We start from the raw sequence: 27569 nt of genomic DNA on the forward strand, positions 1-27569 counted from the left end.
ATCATATGCATATTATTTAATATCTCTATATGGTAAAGAATCAGATTATCTTCTTGATCAAATGATTAAAAATGAATTGATTGATCCAACATTTTACGAAAATCAAACATCAAATAATTTTAAGTTTTATTTTCCTTCTAAAAGAATTTATGAAATCTTGAAGAATTTTAAACTACATAAAGAATTAATTCCAGAAGGAGCTTGTTCAAATGAAATTGCCAAAATAATTCAAAATGATGAAATAGAAAAACTTCAAGAAATATCATCACAAACAAATTTTAATTTTAATCAAAACATAACACCATCACTTTATGAAAGATTCAATTTTTTAAATATTCACAATGTTTCATTAATTGATTATTCAGCATTTTTTGGATCTATTAAAATATTTAAATATCTACTTATGAATGGTGCAAATTTAATGAAACAGCAATTAAATTCCATCGAAATAATATCTTTAAATATATTTATGAAAATAAAATTATTAAAATTGATGATTTAGAAAAATTAAAAATTTAAAAATTTAGGAAAGTTCGGAATTGAAAATAAAACTATTAATTTGAAAAATTTAGGTATGAAATGTATTGATTATGATAATTATTAAATACTTTTATTTTGAATAAACGAAGGGTTGATTGTTAGTGAATTTTTAATTATTAACGCTATCCAAAATGGAAATCTTTTTCTTGTTCAATATCTTCTTGGAATTATATCTATCTCAATCAATATTGATTTTATCCATACAGTTTATGGGAATGAAGAACTTTTTAATTTTCTTGTTAATAATCGATATATTGATATCAGCAAAAAAAATATTTTTTTATTTTAATTAAACTTTATTTAAGCAATTTCTGATTTCAAAATTATATATGAACAGTCACTTTTAAGTGTTACTAAAAATGGCAACACTGAAGTAGTTGATTTTCTTCTTAAACAAAAAGGAAGCAACGTTAATACGAAAGATATTTGTGTGATATATTTAAAATCTATTATAATGCATTTGGGTTTTATAATAATTTTTGAAAATTATTTAAATAAAATCAAACTCCACTTATGTGGGCTTCTTCAAGAGGTTATACAGAAATAGTTAAATTACTTCTTAAACAAAAAGGAATTGAAATCAATGCTAAAAATATCAATTCGTTTTTATCGAAATTTATTATTTTTATTGAATATTTCAAAATAATATTTGGAAATTATCCAAATTATTAGAAACAGCGCTTATGTTTGCATCTAAACATGGACATTGTGAAATAGTTACATTACTTAATGAACATAAATAAATAAAAACATTAATTTCTTTTTAGAATTAATTATTAATATTCTTTGAAATTAGAGCACATGATTCAACTATAATTATTTTTTTCAAGATTTTTTTTTATCAAAGTTTATTTTAAAATGAAATTACATATCAAATTTAATATTTACTACAAAATTTATTTATATTAAATGATTCGAAATTGCTTTAATTTCAAGTCCATTTTGTATTGTCGATAAATCCAATGCATTTCTAAAGTCTTCTGGATGCAAATATTCATTTTCATTATTATCTTGTTCACATATAACAAGCGAACCTTTTTCCCTTTTAATGTTCCGATGTTTCTTCACTATTTCGTTCAAAACTGTTTTATATGAATCAGTCGGCGAAAATGTTTCAGCAAAATTTGTGTCGCGATACTTAAACACAAGTGTTACGTTTTCATTCGTTCGACGTTTCCCATAAACAATTGATCCGACTGGATAATTGCGATTTAAATCAAAAGGACAGTTTCGAATTATAAATTTCGTATATTCGTTCGATAAATATGCGCGAAGAACATCAGTGTTAACAACACCAAAATAAAGAGGTGGATCATTTTCAACAAGGAAAAGTGAGTTCCCTTTACCTTGGCTAAGTCGTGGAAGTACAAAAAAAATAATTTCGAAATTATCACGATAAAATTCAGTGATGTATGAATTGGGATTTATTGGACCAAACAGTTGTTGAATGTGTGGGAAGGCGATATAGATCTCTTTGTCTGTCGAGAAATTTTGTAATAATGAAGATATTGACGAGTTTTGAATTTTTGGCGTAATTTCAATTTCTTTACCTGAGGTATAAATAGAGTCGCCTTTAATGTCCTCTTGGGAAACAATTTTTAATATAGACTTTTGGCCAGGGATGGAATTTGGAGTAAAAGTGAAAGATTGATTTGAATTGATGAGAATAGTAATGGCTGGAACATTACCAAAAAAGTTCACAGGCAGGTTATTAAATCGAGCATATGGTTTTTCATTTGAAAAAGAAACATTTGTGTTTAAATTTATACTTAAGAATTGAAATGTAATTGCCAAGAAAACTTGCTCTACCAATGACTCATAGTTTAAAAGGTAAAGAAAAATTGTTTTATCATTAGTAGAATAAATCATTATGAAACACAATCCATTATATTGAAAAGTATCTGATAAAATGATTGTTGATGAAAAAAGACGTTGAAGGTTTTTAGGTAAAGTAAATTTATATTGCCTTGGAGTTTGAAAAAAAGCACTTAAAAAATTTTTTACGTAATTACGTATATAGTTCATCTGTATTAGGCACCCCGTTTATTAACCCTCCCCACAAATGGCGCTTTTAATTGTGTAAACTGGGCAATTTCATAGAATTTTCTATGGTCGTTGAGAGCTTTTTGTGAATTTTACTCCGCCTCATTAGGAATGTGCAACTGCTTAAAGAGCGGAACACAACTTCAAGATATTGATTTAACTTCAATGACTCAAAATTCTCAACAAATTTTTGAATTATTTAAGAACGATGTTTTTATAGTGATATTCAATCCAGAATGGGAATCAATTTATGAATCTGCAACAACACCTGAAATTCTCAACGAATACAAATCACAAATGAGCACAGTATCTAGACATATTGAAAGTAGTGAAGAATCAATCCGTCAACTTAATTCAGGATGGAGAATTGATGGATTAACTTCATATAACCTTACATGTCATTCAAGTCGCATTTACGTTCATGTATTAGATGACAAATATCGACTTGTTGTTATAAATCGTTATGCAGACAGCTCAACACTGGAAGATGATCCTAATTTTGAAAGAACATTAAAGTTGATTGTTGAGAATGTGCACCAATCGATATTTGCCCTTTCTGGCGTAGAGATATGATTTTTTTATATGTTTATAAATGCTTTCTTTCCACTAATTTTTGTGTTCAAGCTGAGAAATAAAACCGTTACAATAACGTTCTCTATTTTCAATACTTTATATGGCAGAAATGACAAAATTTCCATCAAACAATGAATGAATGCAATAGTTTTTATCTTTTTAAAATCCTAATAGTATTGGGAAATTAGTGAATTTGTTTTTAACATTAACACTAAGTCAAATCTTTTTCTTTCATTTAACACACAAATTGCACAATAATTAACTATCTTAATGACAAATTATTTTGTATATTTCTCAAATAAATTATTTTTACAAGATGAAAATGATAAATTCAAACAAATTTTTATGTCGTTTGTTAATTTTACTAAAGAATATGATAAGCAGATCCCACTTATTTTTAATATTTTCATAAGACATAAAATTTCGATTAAAATTAAATCATTTCAAACATTTCATTCTTTAAACGAGATAAAATCATTTTGTTATTCGAATAAAATAACACAATTTAAAAAATTCAATTCTTTCATCTGAAAGTTAAAACAGAAAGGATATTTAATTTAATTTTTAATTTTTTATTTATCAAATTTTAATGTAAAATCTCTGAAATCGCGCCAAAGCCCAATGTTACGCCACTTGCTCTAATAATAAATCTTCCGAATGTTTTACTATTTGTGTGTACTTCCATTGGGATTGGCTCGTCCAATCTAAACACGACGTCCGCCAAACTGTTTTGTGGCACGAAGCTTGGGGACTTCCTTAAGATTTCTTTTGTTTTTTTATTGATCAGACTTTTAATCTCTATAATATGTAATGGGATATCCACAGCATGTCTATGGAATATCAATGAAGCGCCTTTGAGTAATGGCACCTCCATATTAAATGTATTAATTCTAGCAACAAAATTAGTTGCAACAGGAATAATTTTCTCTGGTGCAGTTAATGCAGATCCAATCGTGATTACATCAGATGTTAATTGTGTCTGCAAAACAATTTCTACAATTGTGCCAGCAGTAGCAAATTGGACTAATTTGCCATTAACATAAAGTTTTTCAACTTTAATAAAGTTGTCAATTGGAAACGCGCGAACGATATCGCCGATACACACAAATCCAGATTCAATACGTCCGACGACCGTTAACTTATTCCCATCGGTTACTTCAGAAACACATAACAAAAATGGCAAAGTTAAGTCAAATTGTGGCGGTTGTAACGAATCAATGGCTTCGTAGACAGTTGGGCCTTTATACCATGGAACAAATTTCGTGGATAATGTCTTCAAATTGATTCCTTTCAAGGCAGATGTTGGAATGAATTGTAACGCTTTCCATCCCAATGTCCTTAAGAATGTGGTCATTTTCGATTTGATGGCTTCGAATTTGGACTCGTCAAAATCAATATAATCCATTTTGTTAACAATGATGATTAATGATGTTAACCCTAAAGCTCGACATAACAACAAATGTTCTTTCGCTTGGCCTGTTTCGATGTTAGGATTTGATGCATCGATTACTAATAGTGCTGCATCGGCTTGCGAGGCACCAGCAATCATATTAGGTACAAAATCTTTGTGGCCAGGAGCATCTAAGATTGTGACAATTAATTGATTGGTTTGAAATTCGGTCATTGCAACATCTATTGTAACACCACGCTTTCGTTCTTCTTCATCTTCTGCCATTATCCATGCAAAACGATCTTCCGCTTTACCCATTTCTTCACTTGCATTTGTTATCTTAGTAAGTTGTCCATGAGTCACATTACCGCATAAGTATAACAAGTGGCCCATAAGTGTCGATTTACCGGCATCAACATGGCCTACAATTACCAAATTAATTCGTTTCTTCATTGATGAGATGGCAGCTAAAACAGATTCAGGGGTTCGTTTGCAAGTGGAGTGTTGCTTAGGTGGCTTAGCTAGGTTAAACTGGGAAACGGAGCGTGGTGGAAATGAAGGTTGCAATAATGACTTCTTTGGCTGCTTTGTATTAACAGGTTGTTTACGTTGTTTGTTTTTGCGTTTGAGTACAAAAGTACCAAAATCACCTTCTAAAGCATATGTAATAAATTGTTTCATATCATAATTAAGTTCACGTAAAGAATCAATCATTTGTTCCCTATCGCATTTGGAATAGTCATATTTCTTATCAAGCTCAGCAAAACACTTATTTAACATTTCTTCATCTTCAGGATAATATTCTTCTTCTTCCTCAAAATTTGAATCATCATAATTACCGCCTTGTTCATTATCATGATCACCGTCATCATCTTGACTTAAAAGACCGGGTGCAAAAAAGTCATTTAAGGTAACAGAACGTCGTGGTCGATAAGGTTCATAATCATCATCGTCATCGAAAGGATCGTCATTATCATAATCGTAATCATCCAAGTCATCTTCATCATAAAGTTGTTTTCTTTGTGCTTTCATTTATTTTCGCTAAGGGACTCGTATGGATCACCAGGGCGCCCCAACAGTCGTTAAATTTGTGCACTTTACAAAATTTCCATCACAAAAGGTTTACTCACCAAAAACCGACAGCCATTTTTTGGTCGATAGAGTTTCTGTATGACGATAACACTTTTCTGGCCGAAACGATCGTTTAATCATTGAATTACTTATCGGTTTTAAAACACATCAAAAAATTCAATTCGTATTTCGGTTATTTTAGAGCGCAAACATTCAGTTTGTGGAGGACATTATCTTCTCTATTTCTTCTATTGTCTTAGGACAATTGCAGCTGAGAACCTCAGATCCATCCTCAGTCACTAAAAGGTCATCTTCTATTCTTATACCGCCCACAGTATCAGCATAATGCAATGCCTTATCAAAGTTAACGCAAGCGTAATTTGGATTATTTCTTTCTCTTTCCAACCTTACCTTATGGAAATAAATTCCAGGCTCAGCAGTTATCACCATTCCTGGTCTTAATAATGTTGAAGCCTTCCATTTATCTTTTTCGGTTGTATTATAAACCAAATCATGTACATTACATCCAACATTATGAGTTAAACTATGCGGGCAAAACAGGCGTGCTACAGTAAGCATTTTCTCTTTGTCAAGTCCTTCACTTGAAGCAATCCCAAGTGATTCCAAAATTGCCATTATAGACTTAAACATTTCTCCGTTAAGTTGTTGAAATGTAAGTCCAGGCTTCACCATACGAATGAGCTCGATTTGCTTCTCAAGGAGCAAGTTGTACACAAGCGCTTGATCAGGTGAGAATTTGCCGCTGGCAGGGAATGTGCGAGTGATGTCACCCGCGTAGTGGTTCTCAAAAAGTCCGCAATCGACGAGAACCAAGTCGCCGTCTTTGATAAGACCGTCGTTAGCGGTGTAATGGAGATAGACAGCATGTTGACCTGAGCCAACAATAGTTTTGAAGGAAACATTTCGACATCCAAGACGTGCGCCATAATACTCAAACATTGTCTCAATATCATACTCGTGAAGGCCAGGCTTGCAATTCTTCATGGATTCAACGAGAGCTTTGCCTGTCTTTTCAGCAGCAGTTCGGATATTTGAAATTTCATGTGGAAGTTTTTCGATACGAGCCATGCCAGCAGCTTGAACAAAGATCTCGTTGTCGCATTTCATGGAGTTCTTGTTCGATGCTGATGAACTGTATAATTTGATTTTCTTTTGAACATAAGACATGACATCATCGAGATATTGTTTGGTAAATCTGACTTCATTGACACCGGTTTGGTCAATGATGCTTTGATTGGTTGGAATTGGACCTGTCCAAATTTCATAATGTTCGTCATAAGATGGAATATATAAAATTGTATGTCCGCTTTCGATGTCAATAGTTATTGCAGAGTCTGGATTACTCCATCCTGAGACCCAGTAGAAAAGAGCTTCTTGGAGAAAAGGTAATTCAGAATTTGAGTAAGGTTCTTTTGGTTGGTCAGGAGATTCATAAAATATAATTCCACTTGTGACATTGAAGTTCGTGCGGAACATTTCTAGTAATTTACTTCGGTGCTGTGTGAAACAAGATCCGTCCATCATCTCTAAATATGACAGATGTTATCGGAACGGTTAATATTTTGCCACTAAACGGTCGGCAATGATATAGACAAACTTTTTGAGAAAAATATTCAAAAAAGTGACTTTTAAGTTGAACAAATTTATTTTTCAGGAAAAACTTTCATAGTTTTTTTCTTTATGTTGAATAGCTGATATACAATAAAGTGTGTGAAGAATATTCTTTTAGTGATATATTGAAGAAAAAAAACGATTGATCTGCTTATTATCGAAATATTATTATTAAAAAAATATATTATGAGATTAATCTCTTGTTTTATTTGAAATTTATTTTAATAATTTTGGTTTTCAAAATAATATTTGGAAATTATTTAATACAGCACTTATGTATGCATCTGAAAATGGTTATATAGAAATAGTTAAATTACTTCTTATGATTTCCCCCAAATCATCACAAAGAAGCAATTGAGATCTCTATGCCCACATGTATTCATACATTGTATTTAATAAGTTACATATTCTTGTTTTTCCATCTATTATGCATAAACAAAACCACAGCCAATATTGTAATCAGACACAATAATAATATTTTTACTTTAATATTTTATCATTATCAAAAGCATTTGAATTATTTTAGTTAAAACATCTTAGTTACATTGGTTAATTACTTTAGTAAAATACTAAAGGTTGGAGAAAGGTTTTTGTATTGGAGAAGGGAAGTTGCTATTAGGCTTTCAAGAGACAAGTCTAAGGTTGGCCAAAAGGAACAACCAAAAAAAAAATTATGTTATTTGAATTGAAAACTTCCAATCAATTATAATTTAACCACCACTTATATAACCTAGTAATGCTATTGCATGTTCTTGCTATAGTAGACCAAACCAAACCAATATCTACTTATTATTGTTAGATCTAACAATAAATGATTTCTATCATGATTCTAAATTTTATGTTTTTGATGAATTGATTGCTTTCTGTTGTTGGTCAATTGACTGAGTCAACGACTGATATATTACAGATATGTGTGTATGTATATAATTTAAAAAATAGTAACAAACATTTCTAAACATTTATTAAATATCTATTTTTATGTTGATGATAAATAAAAGACTCTGATTATTTCCTTCATGAGAGTTTTTTATTCACTGTTAAACGTTAATTTGGCTGACTATGCTAACTTACAGTTTTATAAAATTCATATGGTTATTACTTATGGAAATTTCATTTTTACTCATCAAACATCTATTTTTGCATTGGGTATTTCTAAATCCAAACAGCTCGAACGCCCACGAAGTTACTGTTTCCAAGGCACTCACGAAAAGTGAAAAAATCGGTTGCGCCTTCGGCCGACAAAGAATTCTTTTAAAAAGTTCAACCGCTTCATTCAATCCACAGATTATTTTATCGTCCCCACAAAACCTGTGGTCTTGATTGGGCAACTTTTTCAAGTACTTTTTCTTTTTCCACACAAAAAAGTGACGTAACCGCCTAACATTGTACAGGAACAGCTGACCAAGATGTCCTTCGATTACATGTTTAAGCTTCTTGTCGTTGGAGAATCCGGCGTGGGCAAAACGTGCATGCTTTTGCGTTTCGCAGATGACTCATTTGAAGATAATTTCTTGTCAACAATTGGCGTCGATTTTAAAGTGAAAGAAATTGTTGTAGATAACCAGAAAGTTAAGCTTCAAATCTGGGATAGCGCAGGTCAAGAAAGATTTAGAAACATTACAGCAAGTTATTATAGAAACAGTTCTGCCATTATCATAGTATACGATATAACAAGCCATGAATCATTCAGCAAAGTTTCAGAGTGGATCGAGGAAGTTCGCGGTTTTGTTCCAAATTCACCTCTTCTTCTTGTTGGAAACAAATGTGATTTAGAAGATAAAAGGCAAGTTTCATATGAAGAAGGAGAAGCATTTGCAAAGAAAAACAATATAATGTTCTTAGAAACATCAGCAAAGACACGTCATAACATTGATGCAACATTCCAAGAGATTGCTCGTCAATTAATTAAGGACGCCGCAAACAAGCCAAAGTTTGAAACAGCGAATAAAATTAATATTGACTCCAAGTCATCTAAGCAAAAGGGAAAGTGCTGTCACTAAAGCGTTAATTTATGATTTTTCGGTTTTTAACATTAAATTTAAATTTTGACCTTTTATGAAATACTTCAGTTTTATATTTAGAAATTTTAATGTTTCCTTCGCGTCCTCTTGTTAAATTAGACGAAACAACAGCTGCTATGAATCTTTCATGGGTTAACATTCATTCAAATGATTGGCTAAATGTTATACGTGGAACAAGAATTTTAGGACTTGCAAGACAACTTGAATGTTTAGCTAAATACTCTATAGATATGTTTAAAGATCTTACTACATTAATGAATGAAACAACGAAAAAATATGATAATATAGTGAAAAAGATAGATGTTGTTACTGGATTGCTTAAAAATGCAAAAGTTGATCCTAAAAACTTAGGGAAAAATGAAAGTAGAACTCAACCAGAAAGCAAAGATACAAATCAATTTAGTATAAAAAGAACAATAATGTCAGAAGCAATGATCCAAACAGCTTTACCTCCACCTGATTTTTCTGGATTTAATAAAATTGAAAATGATTACTTAAAGGCAACAGGAAAAGCTACAAATAATGTAGATTTCAACAAATATTTTTCTGATCCAGGTTTCTTCAAACGTCAGTATGTATTTGAGTTATTTGAGCAGTATCAAAAAGAAAAAGAAGAAATCAAAAAAGAAATACGTGCTACACGTGCTAAAAAGAAACAAGAGTCAACAAAAACATATACCAAAAAATCAAATGTTAAAAGAACAAAAAAACCAAATGCTCAAGTAAAATATGAGCCTTCCCATAATGTCAACAAAGAAGATATAAAACCTTCTCAACCTAAAGTTAAACAAGAAGAAAAACCTCAACCAACAAAAGCACAAGATGAGAAAAAAGGAAAATTGAAGTTTATTAAAATTTTCCATAAGAAAACACAACAACAGACACATACACCACGACACCGTCAACGTACAGTTAGAATTCCAGAACCAAGTCAAGAAAATACACATGACTCTGAGACAACTTCAATAGCAGCTCCTCCTCCACCTCCACCTCCTCCCCCACCAGAACCTTTAAAATCCACACCCACAACTTCTTCTCCACCAATAACAACAAGTAAGCAAACAATTTCTCACCTTGATTTAATCAAAGCAGGGAATTTTGGTTTGAAGAGTGTGGATAAAACTGAAAAAAGACCTGCACCAATTAAAAAGTTTGATGAAGTTGATCCAAATACTTTATCGGTACAAGAAATCCTCCAACAAGCAGCTATCATTCGAGAAGCTGTAGCATGTTCAGATTCATCTTCTGAGAATGAGGAATCAGAATCATCAACAACATGGTAAATCAAGCTTACGTTTTTTCTTTAAAACTAAAAGGTTTTCCTTTTATTAATTGACAATATCTTTTCTAAAAGATTAATCAAAATATTTTATAAATTTCATTAATATCCAATTGTTTAGAGCATTTTAAAGTACATCATTAATATTCTAAACTTATCATTTATATGATATGAAACAAAAGAAAATATTCTAATTCGAACAACTTTGATAATTTATACATAAAGAACAAAATTACAATAGACATTAACTGGCATTTTATTCCTCAATAATTCTATTTCTTGTTCTTGACCTTGATGCCATTGCAGCACATAACTTAAACATTGGCGTGAACAAATTGTGAGATTTATCCCACACCGTTGGGGGGTCCTGTTTTTCACTGTGCACGTAATCGGCCTGTAGACCGTTAGCCTGACTTTTTTCGATATCGACCAAATACGTTGGCTGAAACTTTGACTGTGCAGCAATTTCCTGAACTCTTAATCTTTGAGTTCTTGAAGGCAACAAATTTGCGAACAGCGCTTGTATGAACAACACAGGCATAGTTGCTGCCGAAGTAATCATTATGACAACTATCCAATGTAAAGGGTTCGAATAAGTTCTCCATAAAGCAGAATAAATACTTCTACAAATGGACAAATTATTCACCAAATTTGCTAACAAAGTAAATATCAAATAAATTAACCAATTACCCCAAATGAAGACGAAGTTCATCGACGTATAAAACTTAGTATCAATAGTCACAGTAATTAAAACAATTAAAATCACAGAAGTAAATTGTATTTGTTGGAATTCACTTAATGACATCGGAGATCCATCGAAATCAGTGATCGAATCGATTGGAAATGAATAGTTCGCAAACACAATGATAATGATCGCTTGATATATGGCACGTATTACCCACCAGAAGAATGTTCTCGGGTTACAAAATCCTCTTAAACTTGAGTCCTTATAAAGATATGGATGTAAATACACTGTCGTCTCATCAATATCCTTATCGAATATGAAGAAGATGACAGGTAATATAGTAAAGATCGCATTATAACACATTAAGTTAAAATCATTAAGTAAACCTGCGCCTGAAAATCCATTCCAAAACAAATATCCAATTTGTATCAATGCAATAATGATAGACTTATAAAAACAAAACTGTGTGAGCCATGATGTTCGATAATATGATAATCGTCCATGTATTAACAATAACTTTGGTAATGAATTGAAACGATTAATTGCAAAGTCGGATGCAATCGATGCTTGTCGTCCTTCTTTACCAATGATCCCAATGCCAATATGTGCTGTACGAATCATCGTGACATCATTACCTCCGTCACCTATAGCTAATGTAACTTTTCCTAACGATTGAATCGCTTCGACATATCTCGCTTTTTGTTTTGGTGTAGTACGAGCACATATTACACACTTCGCTTTGCTCGCTGTCTCTGCAAACTCTTTCTTAAGTGGGCCTAAGAATTGTTCCGTTAATGGCGATGAGCCTTCTAAGACTAAATAAAAGGTTCGATTAGGTTTCGCATATTCATTAACTTCATTCAACAATTCAAGTGGATCAGCTTCAATGTTCGGATTCGTTAAGAAGATAAGTTCGCCATCATTAGAAATAAGACGTGTGGAACGCGCAATCTTAATGGATGTGTTCATTAAGTCGCCAGTGACCATCCAAACATGAATTCCGGCTTCGCGTAACATTTCAATCGTTTGTGGTACATCATCTTGAAGACGATCTTCAATACCTGCGCAGCCAATGAGTCGTAAATTTCCTTCAAATTCAGTGTAGATTTGATTCTCCATCTCTTCTCTGTTCTGAATGTTTTGTTGCGCGGTGTGAAGTCGTGATTTAAAGTCATCATACTCTGTTTCTGAGATCTCTTTATAGGCCATAGCCATAACACGTAAACCTAATGATGAAAATGAATCAACTTGTGGAACAAATTCTTCATATTTTTCAGTACAAAAGTTGGTGATAACTTCATGTGCTCCTTTGGAATATAAATAGATTTGATTGGTGTCTTGATCACGAACTATGACAGACATTCGCTTACGATTGAAAGTAAATGGTAAGACACCAAGCTTTTCAAAGGTCTTCTTGGAAAATTCTAAACTTTGTGATTCAATTTCAATTGTATGTTCAGTAATATTGATTTGGAATCCTAACCTATTAAGACCTTCAAGAAAACATACTTCTTCAGGTGATTGACCTTCATATATAAAACCATTTGGTGCATCTTCTTCTAAAATTTGCTTTAAGGAATGACATAAAGCAAGATTAAGAACTAATTGCCTGGTCCATCCATATTGTAGAACTGCTTCCTCATCTAATATGGATGGTTTTCCATCTGGTTGTTTAGGCAAAGGTTGCCCTTTCTCCGAGAGACCGTTTAACTGGAAGAGCTGTGTAAAGCTCTCATCTTCAAATATATCTTCGGCTTTTTCAGAATGCCCATAGAAATTTTTGTGAACGGCAACTTTTTTAAGACGCATTTCATTTTCTGTCATCGTGCCGGTTTTATCACTGAAAATGTATTCAATTGAACCTAAATCTTCGATACAACTTGAGTTATTAACTAAAGGGCGGATCTTACGTTGAAAATCATACATGGTAATATCATTTCTGATCCATGTAGCATAAACACATTTACAAATATCAAGAATAACTTTAAATGATATTGGAATTAAAATTGATGTAAGTAAATATGTTCGGAAATATAAAATATACTTTTCAGTTCCTGCGCTTATATCAAGGCGTAGGTATGGCGCTGTGGTTTTCATTTGATCCATTTTCCAGTTACCAATTGATCCCCAAATAATTGGAAGAAGAACTTGGAAAACAAAAAGACAAATGATACACTTGTCAAGGAACTTTTCAATCTGTGTCCATTTTGTTGGTGGTTTGGTTGAGTTTTTACCAAGTTTTGTAAGATTTCCATTATAACAAACCATTCCATAAATAAAATCAGCATTACGAAGAAATGTACCGGCTTGGATAAGCTGATTCTCATTCATTGCAATTGCACTACTTGGACCATCTTTTTCAAGGAAAATTGTGCTGTCAAAATAATATATTTCTGGATTAGGTGCACTACACTCAATAACAACATTTGTTGTTTTGAGGCCTTCTAGCCCAAGGTTCTGTGTTAATGGTTTTGCTGATCTTTCTTTAAGATTTGTTTCTCCATCAAGATTTGATGTTTCAATACAACATTTTCCATCTTCACGTGATGTATATAAAACTGCAATATCGGCGGGTGATTCTTGATTACGATTTAACATTATAATATCACCAGGATAAAGTTGTTCTGAAATTATTTCAACTTCTTGACCATCACGAATAGTTCTAAAAGGTCGTTGATTAAACCTTTTATCTTGCATATGTTGACCATAGTCATCAATACCTTCACGAATGAAAGTAATTGCGAAAATAATAACAATTGGTGCCCAGGTTGTGATTGGATTTGTTGGAGATACTTCTTCCCAAAGCTGTAAACAGCCAATTAATATGAAATAGAAGTTCATAAAACGCCTAATATGTGTCCATATGATAAGAGGAAGAAAAGTAAAAACATTATACTTGCTATTTACAACCTTGTTATTTCCGTAATGCTTGTTTGATTCTGATGAGTTTGAGCGAATGATACGATTCTCTGTTTCTTCGTGTTTGCAGCAACTCATCCCTTTTTGAAGACGGAAAACGGCTCTATTCAATTTGTTTGATTTACTCCGCTTGAAATAAGAGGAAAAAAATGTCAGCAAATTCCGGCTTTAAAGAAGTGTTTGAAAAAATATAAAGTCAAATGAAATATTACTCATACTTTAATTGGATTCTGTAACATGAATTTAGAAAATATTTTCTGATGGAAATTTCTTTTTCGCTTAAACCACAAAAGAGGGAAAACCCACGCAAAATTTGAAATGGTCAGCTTTTAATTCAGAAGAAAACCTCCATTTTCACCAAAATAAATCTTTGAATAAATTCAAATTCTGTGTGTTTTTAGATAACGGCAGAAGGGTGCCCTGTGAGCCACGTTGAAAATTGGCAAAACAACAATAAACTTTTTCAATAGATTCAAAAAATTGTATCATATAACGGTCGTTTATGTAGCTACATCGACAGTTTGTCAAACTCAAATTTACATCATGTTGAGTCAAAAAGCAGTTTTGATACATGTCAAAAAGTTCTATCGTAGAATTACACGAAGCTTTTTAGTGCACCCTAACGGATGATGAAGGTTTCATAAAATAATTCAAATGGCACTTTTTTGTTATAATCTGTAACATGTCAACTTATGACTGGAGTCAAGCCGAAAAGGTCGATGTAATAGTTGTTGGAAGTGGTCCAGCAGGAAGCACAGCTGCACTTTATATCGCCCGTGCTGGTTATAGTCCAATTGTTCTTCATGGTGAAGTCCCAGGAGGCCAACTTACCACAACAACAGAAATCGAAAACTTCCCTGGCTGGACAGGTACTGGACCAGATCTTGTCATGAAAATTGAAGAACAAGCTACAGCTGCTGGTGCCGAATATCGATTTGAGCATATTACTGAATGTGATCTTCTTACAACTCCAAAGAAGATATCAACTGATTGCGATACTCACTATCTTGCTAACGTTGTTATTATTGCCACTGGTGCAAGTGCAATGTATCTTGGTTTACCAAATGAGGAAAGATTAAAGATGCATGGAGTCTCTGGATGTGCTACTTGTGATGGACCCTTATATCGTGGCAAAGATGTTGTCGTTGTAGGAGGTGGTGATGCTGCAGTCGAAGAAGCATTATTCTTATCACACATAGCTAAGTCTGTTAAACTTATTCACCGTCGTGACCAACTTCGTGCATCTCTCCCAATGAAGAAGAAGATCGAAGCATCAACTGTTCAAATCGTTTGGGATACAATTATTACCGATGTTCTCGGACAAGATCATGTCACTGGCCTTAAGGTCAAGAACGTGAAGACGAACGAGGAGAAAGAAATTGAGTGCGAAGCTTTATTCGTCGCAATCGGTCACACACCAGCAACAAAACCATTCCGTGGCCAATTAGAATGTGATCAACAAGGATACATTATAACACACGGTACACCTGCAACAAACATTCCTGGCGTATTTGCAGCTGGTGATTGTGCTGATCGTGTGTATCGCCAAGCAATCACATCAGCAGGAACTGGATGCCAGGCAGCATTGCTTGCAGAAAGGTACTTACAGGAAATTGCTAAATAAAAAGAAACAATTCCCTATAAAATATTTTCCTTATCGTATACAATATTTACAATTTATGAGAAAGTTCTATTTGCAAATATACATTTGCGGAATTATCGAATACAAATATATTTACTTATGGTATTGAAGAACATTTGATTGATTAAATGTGTGTAAAGTTTCAACTAATTGTATACATGAAATCATTCAAATTAATTTAAGTGTTAACAAAGATATTGATATATTCGCTTTCAAATTAGAAATTTAAATTTAATAATTATTAAATTCTTTTTTTAGATTTTCAAATAAAAGTGCTGTTTTTATAATATAATGTGTTGTATAAAAGTGGCATTTTATTTTTGTTTACATAGAATATTTTATTAATCATAAATTTGAATATGGGTTTTTGAATGAATTGAGTCGATTCGGTTTGTGTTTCATAAGCTCATTCAATCAAAATGTTTAAACCGAAACCAATGATGTTTTTTGTGTCGATATCTGGTCAATGTATTCAAAAACATAAATTGAGAATTTCATATGATTTTATTCATTGTTTCATAAGTTTCATTCAAGTTCAGACGATACTTCATCTCAATCACAATTTCAATATAGAAATCACAACTCTTTGACTTATGTTACATATGTTTTATTGGAATCTCTACAGTAAGACAAAATCCATTAAATTTTATTATGTATTGAAGAAAAAAAAATCTCAAAATTCCTTACATTCATTTATATGTCCATGAATGCAATATAAGAATATTCAACTTGTTTCGAGCTTCGCTATCATCACAGATGAACAGGTTTTAGAATTAAATACTTTACACAAATAAATATTCAATAATCTGCACAGCCAATTCTGGATTCGAAAATTCAATTTCAATGCATGTAATAATGTTTATTTAATATATTATTCAGCGAAAGTATATGGGGCATTAACACCTCGTCTTGATTCTGGCATTCTCAACAAGTGGTATCTGTTTGAGAGTATCTTATTATTTGAAAATGAAGGAGGAACGCCAATTCTTTGGCTTAGCGGTTTTTCTGTATTGCTTCGTGAGCTGCACATAGCAGAGTAACTGTATTTTTTAATACTTTCAAATATAGGATAACGAAGTAATTTTGTAATTGGTTCTCTCCTAGCCGGATTTATCGTAGTCATAGCCCGAATCAACCTACAAAACTCTGAATCTGCACTAGGTGGAAATGTAATAACTCCTGATTTGATAGCAAACTCTAGTTCATCCATACCACGAACCGCCCATGGAAGTCTTCCAAATGCCAAGAAATAAAATGTTATTCCAAGTGACCAAATGTCGGCCAAAAATGGATCTGTATTCTGTCTGCTGATTATCTCTGGTGCCATAAAAGGAAGTGATCCTGCAAAGCTTTTCAGGCTTTTTCCTTTTTTAATCTTTTTACTTAGACCAAAGTCAGCAAGCTTTGGTCTTCCATAATTATCTAATAGTATGTTTGCTGGACTTATATCTCTATGCGCAATGTTTTGTTCGTGACAGTGTAGAAGCGCTTTCAGTATTTGGTAGCAATATGAATACAATTTTGGTGGTCTTATCGGACCTTCCTTTTCGATCAAATCTCTAAGTGATCCGCCTCTGCAATATTCCAGAACAATGTATAAGCTTGTATGTGTTGAATCAAAGAAGAACTCGTACATTGAAATAATGTTTGGATGACAAAGCCTAATAAGTGTTGTTGCTTCATTTTTTGTTGTGTTAAATTCTGATTCTTCTTGTTTGATTATTTTGACGCAAAAATCTTGATTGTATTTTTCTGATCTAACAAGAAATACTGAACCAAAGCCACCAACTCCTACAAATCTTTTAAAACGGTAGTTATGTTCTGGTAAAATTTCTTGTATTTCTGCAAGATTAATTTTAGGAACTGAACGAAGGAGCATGAGAATCTTTTGGTAGATTTTGGGTGTTTACAAGCTTTTAATTGTATTTCAATGCATTGAAAATATTTTCTGAATTACTTTTTGAATCCGTTGTATTCTATACCAAATTTTGGAATGACCAAATACAGGTAAAAACATCAATACGAATGCTTTTACATTTCCAATTAATTATGCACTATGTTGACACAAATAATTCATATGGAATGGGTTGGAATCAGATACATATTTGACAAAAAATTTGTTTTTAATCGGACCTTCGATCAAATTAAACCGAAATTTTGAATGGTTGTAAATGTAAAAATTGTGTTGTGTTAATTAAAGCCGGTCCGAAAAAAATTGGCCTAAAACTTACGATGAAAGAAATTTTTAACATTTATTTTGATGTTTGCATTCATATCAAAGGTTCTTCTATCCATACCTTGGTGTAATTTGTTTTAATTGCAATTAGAAGAAGAAAAAAAAAAGACAAAAACCATTGATTGTAACGTCAGCGTCATAATGACTTTTTGAATATATTTATCATCAATCCATATCAGAAAACTGTAGTCAAAAAATAATTCAATATTTATCACCAAAGTAACGCTTTTTTTGCGAACTTTACACATGTTGTAAAACACGTTGTAAAATGGATTTGTTTGTTTTCAAAATTGATTTTTTTTTCTCTTTTAATTTAAAAAAATAACAATCGCACTGACCCTATCAATGCACATTATTTCACCATCACTCTATCCAATTTTTTGATTTTATGAATTGAAAATATCATAATTTGATCTAAAATTTGCAAATTAGAAGCTCATAGATTCAAAAAAACATTCAAAAGCTTCTATGAATAAACAAAAAAGACATAATTGTTTCATTTTTATCTGCTAAAAATATTTTTTTGGACTGTACAGTCATTCAAAAACAACGTTAATTTTAATGGACATGTCAGATTCTCCATAATTGGTCGTTATTAAATGGATTGTGGGAACTCTGTTCGACCATTTAAGTTTATGATCGCAATTTTTAAACGTTCTTTAAAAGTCTGATTTCTATCGTGGCCTTTGGGAAAAAATGACCGAAATCGAAGTAAAACTTACCATCACCGAAGAAGGATACCAAAAATTTCTTGATTTATTCAATGGAAACTATGAAAGAAATGAACTTTGGAATATATTTTTAAATACAAAAGATGGAAAATTATCATCATCAAGAAAAGTTTTACGTCTTCGTCGCATAACTACAAAGGAAGTCAAAAAATATGTTGTCACTTTAAAAGGACAAGGATTTATGGTTAATGGCATTGCAAATCGACCAGAAATTGAAACAGATATTCCAAACGAAATAGCAGAATCAATAATTAAATCACCGCAAAAGCTCTTTCACTCACTGCCTGAAATCATTAAAGAGCAAATTAAGGAATGCGAAAATAGTGATTTTTACATTTATGGAGATTTTCATGATGTTAGAAATGTTGTTTCTTACCAAGGACTTACTGTAGAAGCAGATGAAATGATACTTCCTAATGACAAAAAAGTTTTTGAATTAGAGATAGAAAACGAAAATCCAATTCAAGCCAAAGAAACAATTTCAAAGTTTCTAAATGAAAACAATATAAGATATATAGACTCACCAATGGGAAAGTTCTCACGGCTTAGTAGATTACCCGAAGATCAGCGTTTTTCAAATGAAATGAAAAATCAAACACTACCAAAAAATGAATAAATTGTCACTACGCTCTCCTTTTTTAGAACATATGAAAAGAACTCTTTATATGAAATCATTTTTTGATTCCTTTTAAATCAAGATGATATTATTCTTAAGAAAATTAATTTACTGCTTTAATCTTTATGAAATTACCATCATGCGTTTTTTGCTGATGATTTGAACTAAATATTTGTTTTTAGTATTGGCATTTTATGCTGGATTTATAAATTGATAAACTATGTTTCAATGAGTGGAATACATATTAAAAGTATAGTTTTTACTTCACATGGTGAAAGAAAATTGTTTTTAAATATTTTTTGATTTAATTTCTAGATGCTATGACCAAATCAATAGACCGTTTATCAAAAAAACGCATTCAAAATTTGAGAACAAAAGGCGCCAAAACCAGTAAAAAGTGACATATCACACCCACTTCAGCAAATGAAAGCTATCCTTGATTTCTTTGCAAAAATACTTGGTTTCGAAAAGGATCCGAATGATTTTACTTCTAGTGAGTCTGAAGATAGAGATTTTCCTGATCCACACCCAAATCGTACTTTGAGAATGGAACAACTTCAATATTACTTCAGTGGAAATAATCTTGAAAATGATGAAGTTTTTAGAACCGAAATCGAGAAGAACCCAGAAGGATATGTTTCTTACGATTTCTTGCTGAAATGCAATCGTCTTCGTCAACTTAAGTCCACACCAAAGAAATTATTCGTTGCAGGTTGTGCTTCAGCTTATTTAGATGCTGATGAACAGAAAGGAATCAAATCGAAAAAACCATTTGTTTCAGATCCACGCAGAGCTTATCGAACTATACGTGTTTCTGGCTTTCGCCCATATGTGCCTCTCAGCGAGCAAGAAGAATTTTTCACAAGCATACCTGATTTTGCCGGCTTAATCGAGTACATTGGTCTTGAGCGTAGATATGATAAAGACACAGATAGATTGGTATATACAGGAACAACTACCATCGAGTTTAAAGAAGAAGGAATTGCTCAGAGTGTTCTTGAAAGGGGAATTCAATACAATTCCAAAGATGGTTTAAAGATCGAACTTTTATCAGATTTTATCAACAGAACCAAGAAAAACCTTAACAACAGAAATAACAAGCAAAGATCTCCAAGACGAAAATAAAATCAATTTTTAAGGATTAACTCTTAAATTTAAAAAGACAAATTTTTGAACTTTTCACTATAATTTTAAACAAATTTTTTTTGGTGATCCAGCTTTTAAAAGTAACAAGGAAACAGATTAAAGTTGTTTGCTGCCAAAGAAACCGATTTATGTTGTGAAAAATTTCTATCGTTCATAGAATTTCCTATCGGCTTTAAAACTTTAAATGAAAACAAGAATTTCTGTTTTTATTCATATTGATTATTAATTAAAGCAGCAATATCTTTGTCTTCTGTCTTCCCAAAGCATTTTTCAAACATTTCTCTGTCATTCATAATACATTGAGCCAAGAAAAATCTGATGTTTGATACATTGTCATTACACAATTTGAGGAATTCTTCATTGAGCGATTCTGGAAAATTACATTTGGCAATTATCTTCGCAAGTACAAGTCTTATTTGCCAGTTATCTTGCATGAGTTTCTTTGCTTCAATAGCATTAGTTTTGTCATCATCGATAAGTGATTCCCATAGATCAACTGAATAATTTCTTACAGCTGCAACCAAATCTTCGGAAAAATATATTGCAATATCACACAGCTTTGAGTGGAGAGTGTCAACAAACAGTATGGCCTGTTGGAGAAGAGAAATTTTAATTCTCCAGTTTGGGGCACCCCGCGGATCCAAAAAGTGCAGAAAGAAATTTTTGTTCGAAAAAACAAGTGAAAACTTGTGTAAATGTTGCACAAAGATTGGAGAAAACCTTACATCAAGGCAACAGTTAAGGAGGAGATCATGCTCAGACTCATTAACAACTCGTGATAAGTTGATAAGAGCTGCAGCGGAAGATTCAGCTTCATATTTCATCCCTTCTCGGAAATCAGCTAGGACAGTTTGAAAGCCATTGGCTTTTACAATGGGTTTAATGTTTCTGAACGCAGATTTTGCAGTTTCTGGATCATAAAAGAGAACTTGATAAAGATCATAACGGTCTGGACACATTTGGGAAATTATAGTTGCTGTCTCTCTTCGTATTTTTGGGTTTCGATCTTTAATAGAACTTCGGACAACATATTCAATAAAATCAAGACTAAAGTTTGAGTTCGGAAGAGCCTTGAGAAAGTCAATCCTTACTTGAGGAACACGGTCGAGTAATAAGGCGCGACAATAACTTGTTATTTTGTCGCAATGAAGAACATATTGTGATAATGTTGCTGCTAACGAACGAATTTGGGCTTCGTTACCAGATGAATCTTTAGCAATTATGTCAAATAAAACATCATCTCTGTATCTTGATGGAATAGAACAAATGGTGCTTGAAATTAATTTTGTTAATTTTTTTACAGCAAATGCCGAATTGTTAAATTGAAATGCATCGTGGAGGGCAGGCAATATTTCATTGGTAACTAAATTTAATCCATCTTGATCCAAATTATCAATAAAAATACGTGTTAATTTAGGAAGCTCGTCAATGGCCTCAAAGTTTAGCTTTGATATCTGTTGTTTTATGGATGGTATCAAATTATTAATTACGAAGGCTAATGAAAATGAAGTGATTTTTTCATTATTTCCAATAAATGGTTGGCACATACGAGGAAAGAAATCAGGATCTGGTATTTGCGATATAAGAATTGGAGGAGGTGACATTATTTTGGTATTTGGGACTTCAAGCATCAAAAAAATATCGCAACTTTTCAATGCAATTAACCGCTTTGAAATGCTTTCAAAAATTGTGGGTTTTAAACCCACTTAAACGAATCACAAAAAGTGAGTCCAAATAAACGGTTTCGTTTTACCTTCGAATTGAAGTACACAAATGTGATCCAGCTTAATATTACTTCAAACACAAAACAAAAGCATTCTGTAGATGTATAAATATTGTGTTAAGGTATGGTTAAAATCCCTCTTATTTATTTTTGGCATGCAATTTTTCATTCAATCTGGTTCATGATTTTCAAGTTGATTTTTAAACTTAATTTTAAAGAAGATGCCTTATCTAAGCAATCATTATGCGATGAGAAAGTAAAAAATTTTATAAAAATAGAGTTATTCAAAGAAATAGAGTAATATTTCATCTTTTAAACAAACTCAATATGTTTACCTTGAGAATCTCTGTTTTATCTGTGACTATACTCTGTGGGTGGGAAAAAAATTTAAAAAAACGTTTTAATTCATTTCAATTTACTCTATTCCAGATTTAAAAATATTTTTCATTATGTAAGGATGTTATATTACGTCAGAGTATCATTTTAAAAATTATTTTCAAGCGTACCTAATTCATTGGCACCTTGAAACCTGGGCCAATAAAAGAAATGCATTTCCATGTAATGTTGATTAGTTAATTTTGTTTTTAACTTTGGTTGCTAATAACACTTAATTACTTACTAATATTGTATTATTAAGAGCAGTTTGAAAATAAGTCCGCATTGTTCCAATTTCTTTCCGTGTTTCTACGTTTTCGTTATGTAATTCATTTCTCCATGATTTTAGTTGTTGATCTGTGAAATTTTGACTTTCTTTTTTAAAATAGTCTAATTGTTTGGTAAATTCATTGCGCATATCAGATAGGAATTTTTTCAGATCATTAGATTTAAATTTAAGAATTTCTGTATTAATTTCTTTTTTAACTTTACCATTTTCATCTTTAACTTTACCAATTTCATCTTTAACTTTCTTAATTTCATCTTTAACTTTCTTAATTTCATCTTTAACTTTACCAATTTCATCTTTAACTTTCTTAATTTCATCTTTAACTTTCTTAATTTCATCTTTAACTTTACCAATTTCTGTATTAACTGTTTCATTAATATCATCTTTAACTTTCCCAATTTCTGTATTAACTGTTGTAATCATTTCTCTTTTAACTTTATCAATTTCTGTGTTAACTGTTTCATTAATACCATCTTTAATTTTCCTAATTTCATCTTTAACTTTACCAATTTCTGTGTTAACTGTTTCATTAATATCATCTTTAACTTTACCAATTTCATCTTTAACTTTCTTAATTTCATCTTTAACTTTACCAATTTCATCTTTAACTTTACCAATTTCATCTTTAACTTTACCAATTTCATCTTTAACTTTACCAATTTCTGTATTAACTGTTTCATTAATATCATCTTTAACTTTATCAATTTCATCTTTAACTTTACCAATTTCATCTTTAACTTTACTAATTTCATCTTTAACTTTACCAATTTCTGTATTAACTGTTTCATTAATTTCATCTTTAACTTTACCAATTTCATCTTTAACTTTACCAATTTCATCTTTAACTTTACCAATTTCATCTTTAACTTTACCAATTTCATCTTTAACTTTACCAATTTCATCTTTAACTTTACCAATTTCATCTTTAACTTTACCAATTTCATCTTTAACTTTACCAATTTCATCTTTAACTTTACCAATTTCATCTTTAACTTTACCAATTTCTGTATTAACTGTTTCATTAATATCATCTTTAACTTTACCAATTTCATCTTTAACTTTACCAATTTCATCTTTAACTTTCTTAATTTCATCTTTAACTTTACCAATTTCTGTATTAACTGTTTCATTAATTTCATCTTTAACTTTACCGATTTCTGTATTAACTGTTGTAATCATTTCTCTTTTAACTTTACCAATTTCTGTGTTAACTGTTGAATTAATTTCATCTTTAAATTTACCATTTTCATCTTTAATTTTCTTAATTTTATCTTTAACTTTACCAATTTCTGTTTGTAATTCATTTCTCATTTGATTTATTGCTTTGCTTTTATCATTTTCCTTTTTAACTTTGATCACATTTATTTCATTCTTTAATTTTCTTAAGAATTCCTTAATTTCATTCATTACATCAATCACATAACTTTTGAGATCATCTTCTTCATATCCAAGCGGATCTTTTTTCTGATTCTTTTTATTTCCCCATTTTATTAAAGGTTCATATTTTTCTTCCAGATTTTTATACTCTTCGAACATTTTTAATCCTATTTCATTTCTTAACAGATATTCAATTTCAATAATATTATTTTTAAATTCGTTTTTATGCTTTTGATAGTATTCAAATGCATTTTTACGGTTTTCACCTCTTAGATATATATTATTAATTTCATTTTTTATATTTTGAATATTTGTATCATATTCATTAATTTTACTGAGTACCATTTTTTTATCTACTATTTGACTGAAATCATTTAAATATTTTATGTATTTTTCAATTTCCTTTTTTTCATCCATATAAATGTATTCATCACAATCGTTTTTCTTAATTCTTTTTGAAACATCTTCTAATATTTGGTCGGAATTTATTATACATTCATCGTATTTTTCCAATTGTTCTTCCATTAAAATTAAATCTTTTATTTCTATTTTATTAAAACCATAATAAGGTGTATAAGTAATTCCTTCAGATTGAGTAACTTCTATCATTTGTGAAATATTAAGTTTTATTTCAACTTTTTTTGCTGGATTTTCTGCATGAATAATTCCAATCGTTTTGTTGTTCATCATAAGTTTAAATTGGACAGATGTTCCTTTAAATTCAATTTCTTTCTTTGATGGAATTTCACTTCCTTCTTTAAATAATACTTCTCTTTTTTCTGTTCCATTATCATTATAATCAATTAAAATATCAATATTTTCATGTTTAAGATCATTACGAATTCTTTGGTAAATATCTTTAACTTCAAATAGACTATTTAATGGATTATTTGGTGTTAGCATAGCTGCAATAATGGCTGCTCCTTTTGCAATGTATTCATCACAATGAGGATAATTAGTAATAAATTTAAAAGATTCATTCCCATTTGTTTGAAAGAAATTCTGAATTTTGTTAATAAAAGCATTAACACGAATTCCTGAACCAACCATTACAGCACAATCAATGTTTTTCGTTGTAATAAATGCTTTGTGAATTGCTCTTTGTATTGGCTCAATGATTTTTGATGCAAGAGTATCAGTTTCTCTTGTAAATTCATCTTTTTTCCCTGTTAAACTATACGTACTTGAAAAACATTGAATTTCAACACCAAAATTTGGAGAACCGAAATATTTTGTTTTGGATTCAAGTGCTGCTCGATGAATGTACAAATTTGTTTCAGGCGTGAAATTAATATTTTCCTTTCTCTCATCTGCTATCTTTTTAATTTTCGTTTTAAAATTGTTTTCAATAAATTCTGTTACTGCAGAACCACTAAAACGTGCATCACATACTGAACTTAAAATTCGTATTGTAACTTTTTCGGAATATTTATATTCTGTGACACAAACATTCATTGATGTGTCCCCAATGTCAATGAAAATAACATTTTTAGGAGTATTTTTTAACTCATGATGATTTTCATATGCATAATTTACGGAAGCACATGTGGTAGTATTAACTAAGCAGACTGAATTTAGCTTCGATATCGAAGCAACGTCAAAAAGTGCTTGTCTTTGATAAATATCCCACCATGGTAAAACAGTGAGATAATATTTTGAAAATTTCATAGATGAAGTTTGAATGTTTGTGGAAGTATATGATAAAAAAGTTTTGAGTAAATAGGAAATGCATTGCTCAGGTTGAAGAATGATCGGATCGTATTTTCCATCAGTAATTTTTATCACAGTTTTACCACCAATTTCAACGAGATCAAATAATACATTTTTAGATATATTTTCCCTTTCGGTGGTGTTATATTTTGCTGTGATTAATTTATTGAGATCATAAATTGTTGTCTTTTGTCTACAATGTTGGTCACGATAAGGGATATCACCAATTAAACGCTTGGGACTGAAGTATGACACATAAGCTTGAGTTTTTGAGTTTGACTGATTTTCTGCTATCTTGATAAGACTTATTCCTTGATTGTTTTTAACAGAAACATAGCCTGAAATAGTTGAATTTCCGAGATCTATTCCAATAAGATTATTTTCTTCACAGCTTTGTGATGACATTTAAAAATGATTCATCAAAAAATGCCAAAAAAAAAATTGAGAACACTGTGTTCTCAGTTATCAAAAAGTGGACCAAACAAGGCCAGATCGATAGCACTTTTTATTTACAATACCATTCCATGGAAATTCGGACTTTTTGAACATTTTTATATATCTCATAAAAAATATTCTAACTTTTGAAGTTTTTTCAGCTAAATTAAATTTGCCTATATTTCATATTAGCGTGGTTCCGACCAATTATTATCACAAAAAAAATAGCGAAGTAGAGTTAAGAATTTTACTTAACGTTCATTCTTTTTGACTCTGGAGAGCGAAATATTTCATTTATTTATTGATGAGATCACCGCCAAAGCTGCTGCTTAGATCTTTAAGTTTTTTATCTTCTTTCTATGTCCAAGCACAATATTTTCTTCCAGATTGATTTATTTTATGTCTTCCTCATATATGATATTAAGAAGATGGGTTCGGCGTAATGTACTACGTGCTGCATGCAGCACCATTATTTTTATTATGTTTTCTCCCAGAAATTTTTAATTTAATCGTGATGGCTTCAAAAAGTGGATCTTTCTCAATTAAGTGAATAAACCTTTCAATTGAGTATAATAAACCATTTAAATTTTCATAAAAAGTGCCATCAAGCTATATAATATCTCGAAAATTAGTTGGTGTTTATAATGAGTAAACGTATGTATACATAACAATACTTTCAGAGTTTACTCATTTAGGGTCGATTCCAGGTAGGATCAAAATCAACTTTTTCAATACTTTCGAAATAAAGCTTGATCAAAAACGATTCCCCACCATTTCAAATCAAATTATACAAATATTGAATAGGAATTGATACTTTTTTGTTAACACTTATTTGATGTGTTTACTTACGATCATGTCACATATATGAATTGCAGACTCTTAGTATCCGTTGGGCTCTCCTTGGCGCTTAATTATTTCGTTCAGCCTATTTGGCATCGAATCGACAAGGTTCTTAATCAAGTTTTCATCAATTGTATTCCAAACCTCGAATATTACATTAATCAATTCATCAATAGATTGGGGCTGTAACTCTTCCACTCTTTTCTTCCGTATTGACCACAAGTTCTATATGACATTCAAGTCAGGAGAATTTGCTGGCCAGTTCTCAAGAACATTGCATCGACTTTTCAAATATT

At 31.2% G+C, this 27569-nt stretch overlaps 11 protein-coding genes across 11 annotated transcripts; 5 read left to right on the forward strand and 6 right to left on the reverse strand.

Moving 5' to 3' along the window:
• Positions 1–2694: 2694 nt before the first annotated feature.
• On the forward strand, positions 2695–3156 carry GO595_005423 (uncharacterized protein; the record flags this gene model as incomplete). Its single annotated transcript, XM_067918664.1, has 1 exon — positions 2695–3156. The coding sequence occupies one exon, from the start codon at positions 2695–2697 to the stop codon at positions 3154–3156; it is 462 nt and encodes a 153-aa protein (XP_067774373.1).
• Positions 3157–3742: 586 nt separating this feature from the next.
• GO595_005424 (HBS1-like protein) lies at positions 3743–5578 on the reverse strand (the record flags this gene model as incomplete). Its single annotated transcript, XM_067918666.1, has 1 exon — positions 3743–5578. The coding sequence occupies one exon, from the start codon at positions 5576–5578 to the stop codon at positions 3743–3745; it is 1836 nt and encodes a 611-aa protein (XP_067774374.1).
• Positions 5579–5830: 252 nt separating this feature from the next.
• Positions 5831–7162, reverse strand: GO595_005425 (Clan MG, family M24, aminopeptidase P-like metallopeptidase; the record flags this gene model as incomplete). The annotated part of the gene is made up of 1 exon (XM_067918667.1): positions 5831–7162. The coding sequence occupies one exon, from the start codon at positions 7160–7162 to the stop codon at positions 5831–5833; it is 1332 nt and encodes a 443-aa protein (XP_067774375.1).
• A 1493-nt stretch (positions 7163–8655) lies between these two features.
• GO595_005426 (Ras-related protein RIC1) lies at positions 8656–9249 on the forward strand (the record flags this gene model as incomplete). Its single annotated transcript, XM_067918668.1, has 1 exon — positions 8656–9249. One exon carries the CDS (start codon positions 8656–8658, stop codon positions 9247–9249), a length of 594 nt encoding a protein of 197 aa, XP_067774376.1.
• An 89-nt stretch (positions 9250–9338) lies between these two features.
• On the forward strand, positions 9339–10553 carry GO595_005427 (WH2 motif family protein; the record flags this gene model as incomplete). Its single annotated transcript, XM_067918669.1, has 1 exon — positions 9339–10553. One exon carries the CDS (start codon positions 9339–9341, stop codon positions 10551–10553), a length of 1215 nt encoding a protein of 404 aa, XP_067774377.1.
• A 252-nt stretch (positions 10554–10805) lies between these two features.
• On the reverse strand, positions 10806–14231 carry GO595_005428 (Phospholipid-transporting ATPase 2; the record flags this gene model as incomplete). The annotated part of the gene is made up of 1 exon (XM_067918670.1): positions 10806–14231. One exon carries the CDS (start codon positions 14229–14231, stop codon positions 10806–10808), a length of 3426 nt encoding a protein of 1141 aa, XP_067774378.1.
• Positions 14232–14835: 604 nt separating this feature from the next.
• On the forward strand, positions 14836–15777 carry GO595_005429 (thioredoxin-disulfide reductase; the record flags this gene model as incomplete). Its single annotated transcript, XM_067918671.1, has 1 exon — positions 14836–15777. One exon carries the CDS (start codon positions 14836–14838, stop codon positions 15775–15777), a length of 942 nt encoding a protein of 313 aa, XP_067774379.1.
• Positions 15778–16666: 889 nt separating this feature from the next.
• GO595_005430 (CAMK family protein kinase) lies at positions 16667–17674 on the reverse strand (the record flags this gene model as incomplete). Its single annotated transcript, XM_067918672.1, has 1 exon — positions 16667–17674. One exon carries the CDS (start codon positions 17672–17674, stop codon positions 16667–16669), a length of 1008 nt encoding a protein of 335 aa, XP_067774380.1.
• A 2127-nt stretch (positions 17675–19801) lies between these two features.
• Positions 19802–20503, forward strand: GO595_005431 (La domain containing protein; the record flags this gene model as incomplete). Its single annotated transcript, XM_067918673.1, has 1 exon — positions 19802–20503. One exon carries the CDS (start codon positions 19802–19804, stop codon positions 20501–20503), a length of 702 nt encoding a protein of 233 aa, XP_067774381.1.
• A 227-nt stretch (positions 20504–20730) lies between these two features.
• On the reverse strand, positions 20731–22155 carry GO595_005432 (uncharacterized protein; the record flags this gene model as incomplete). Its single annotated transcript, XM_067918674.1, has 1 exon — positions 20731–22155. The coding sequence occupies one exon, from the start codon at positions 22153–22155 to the stop codon at positions 20731–20733; it is 1425 nt and encodes a 474-aa protein (XP_067774382.1).
• A 699-nt stretch (positions 22156–22854) lies between these two features.
• On the reverse strand, positions 22855–24222 carry GO595_005433 (E3 ubiquitin-protein ligase TRIM38-like; the record flags this gene model as incomplete). Its single annotated transcript, XM_067918675.1, has 1 exon — positions 22855–24222. The coding sequence occupies one exon, from the start codon at positions 24220–24222 to the stop codon at positions 22855–22857; it is 1368 nt and encodes a 455-aa protein (XP_067774383.1).
• Between the last annotated feature and the right edge of the window lie 3347 nt (positions 24223–27569).

This window comes from Histomonas meleagridis, assembly GCF_020186115.1.
Source record: "Histomonas meleagridis strain 2922-C6/04-10x chromosome Unknown contig_34, whole genome shotgun sequence".
NCBI classification, from domain to species: domain Eukaryota; phylum Parabasalia; order Tritrichomonadida; family Dientamoebidae; genus Histomonas; species Histomonas meleagridis.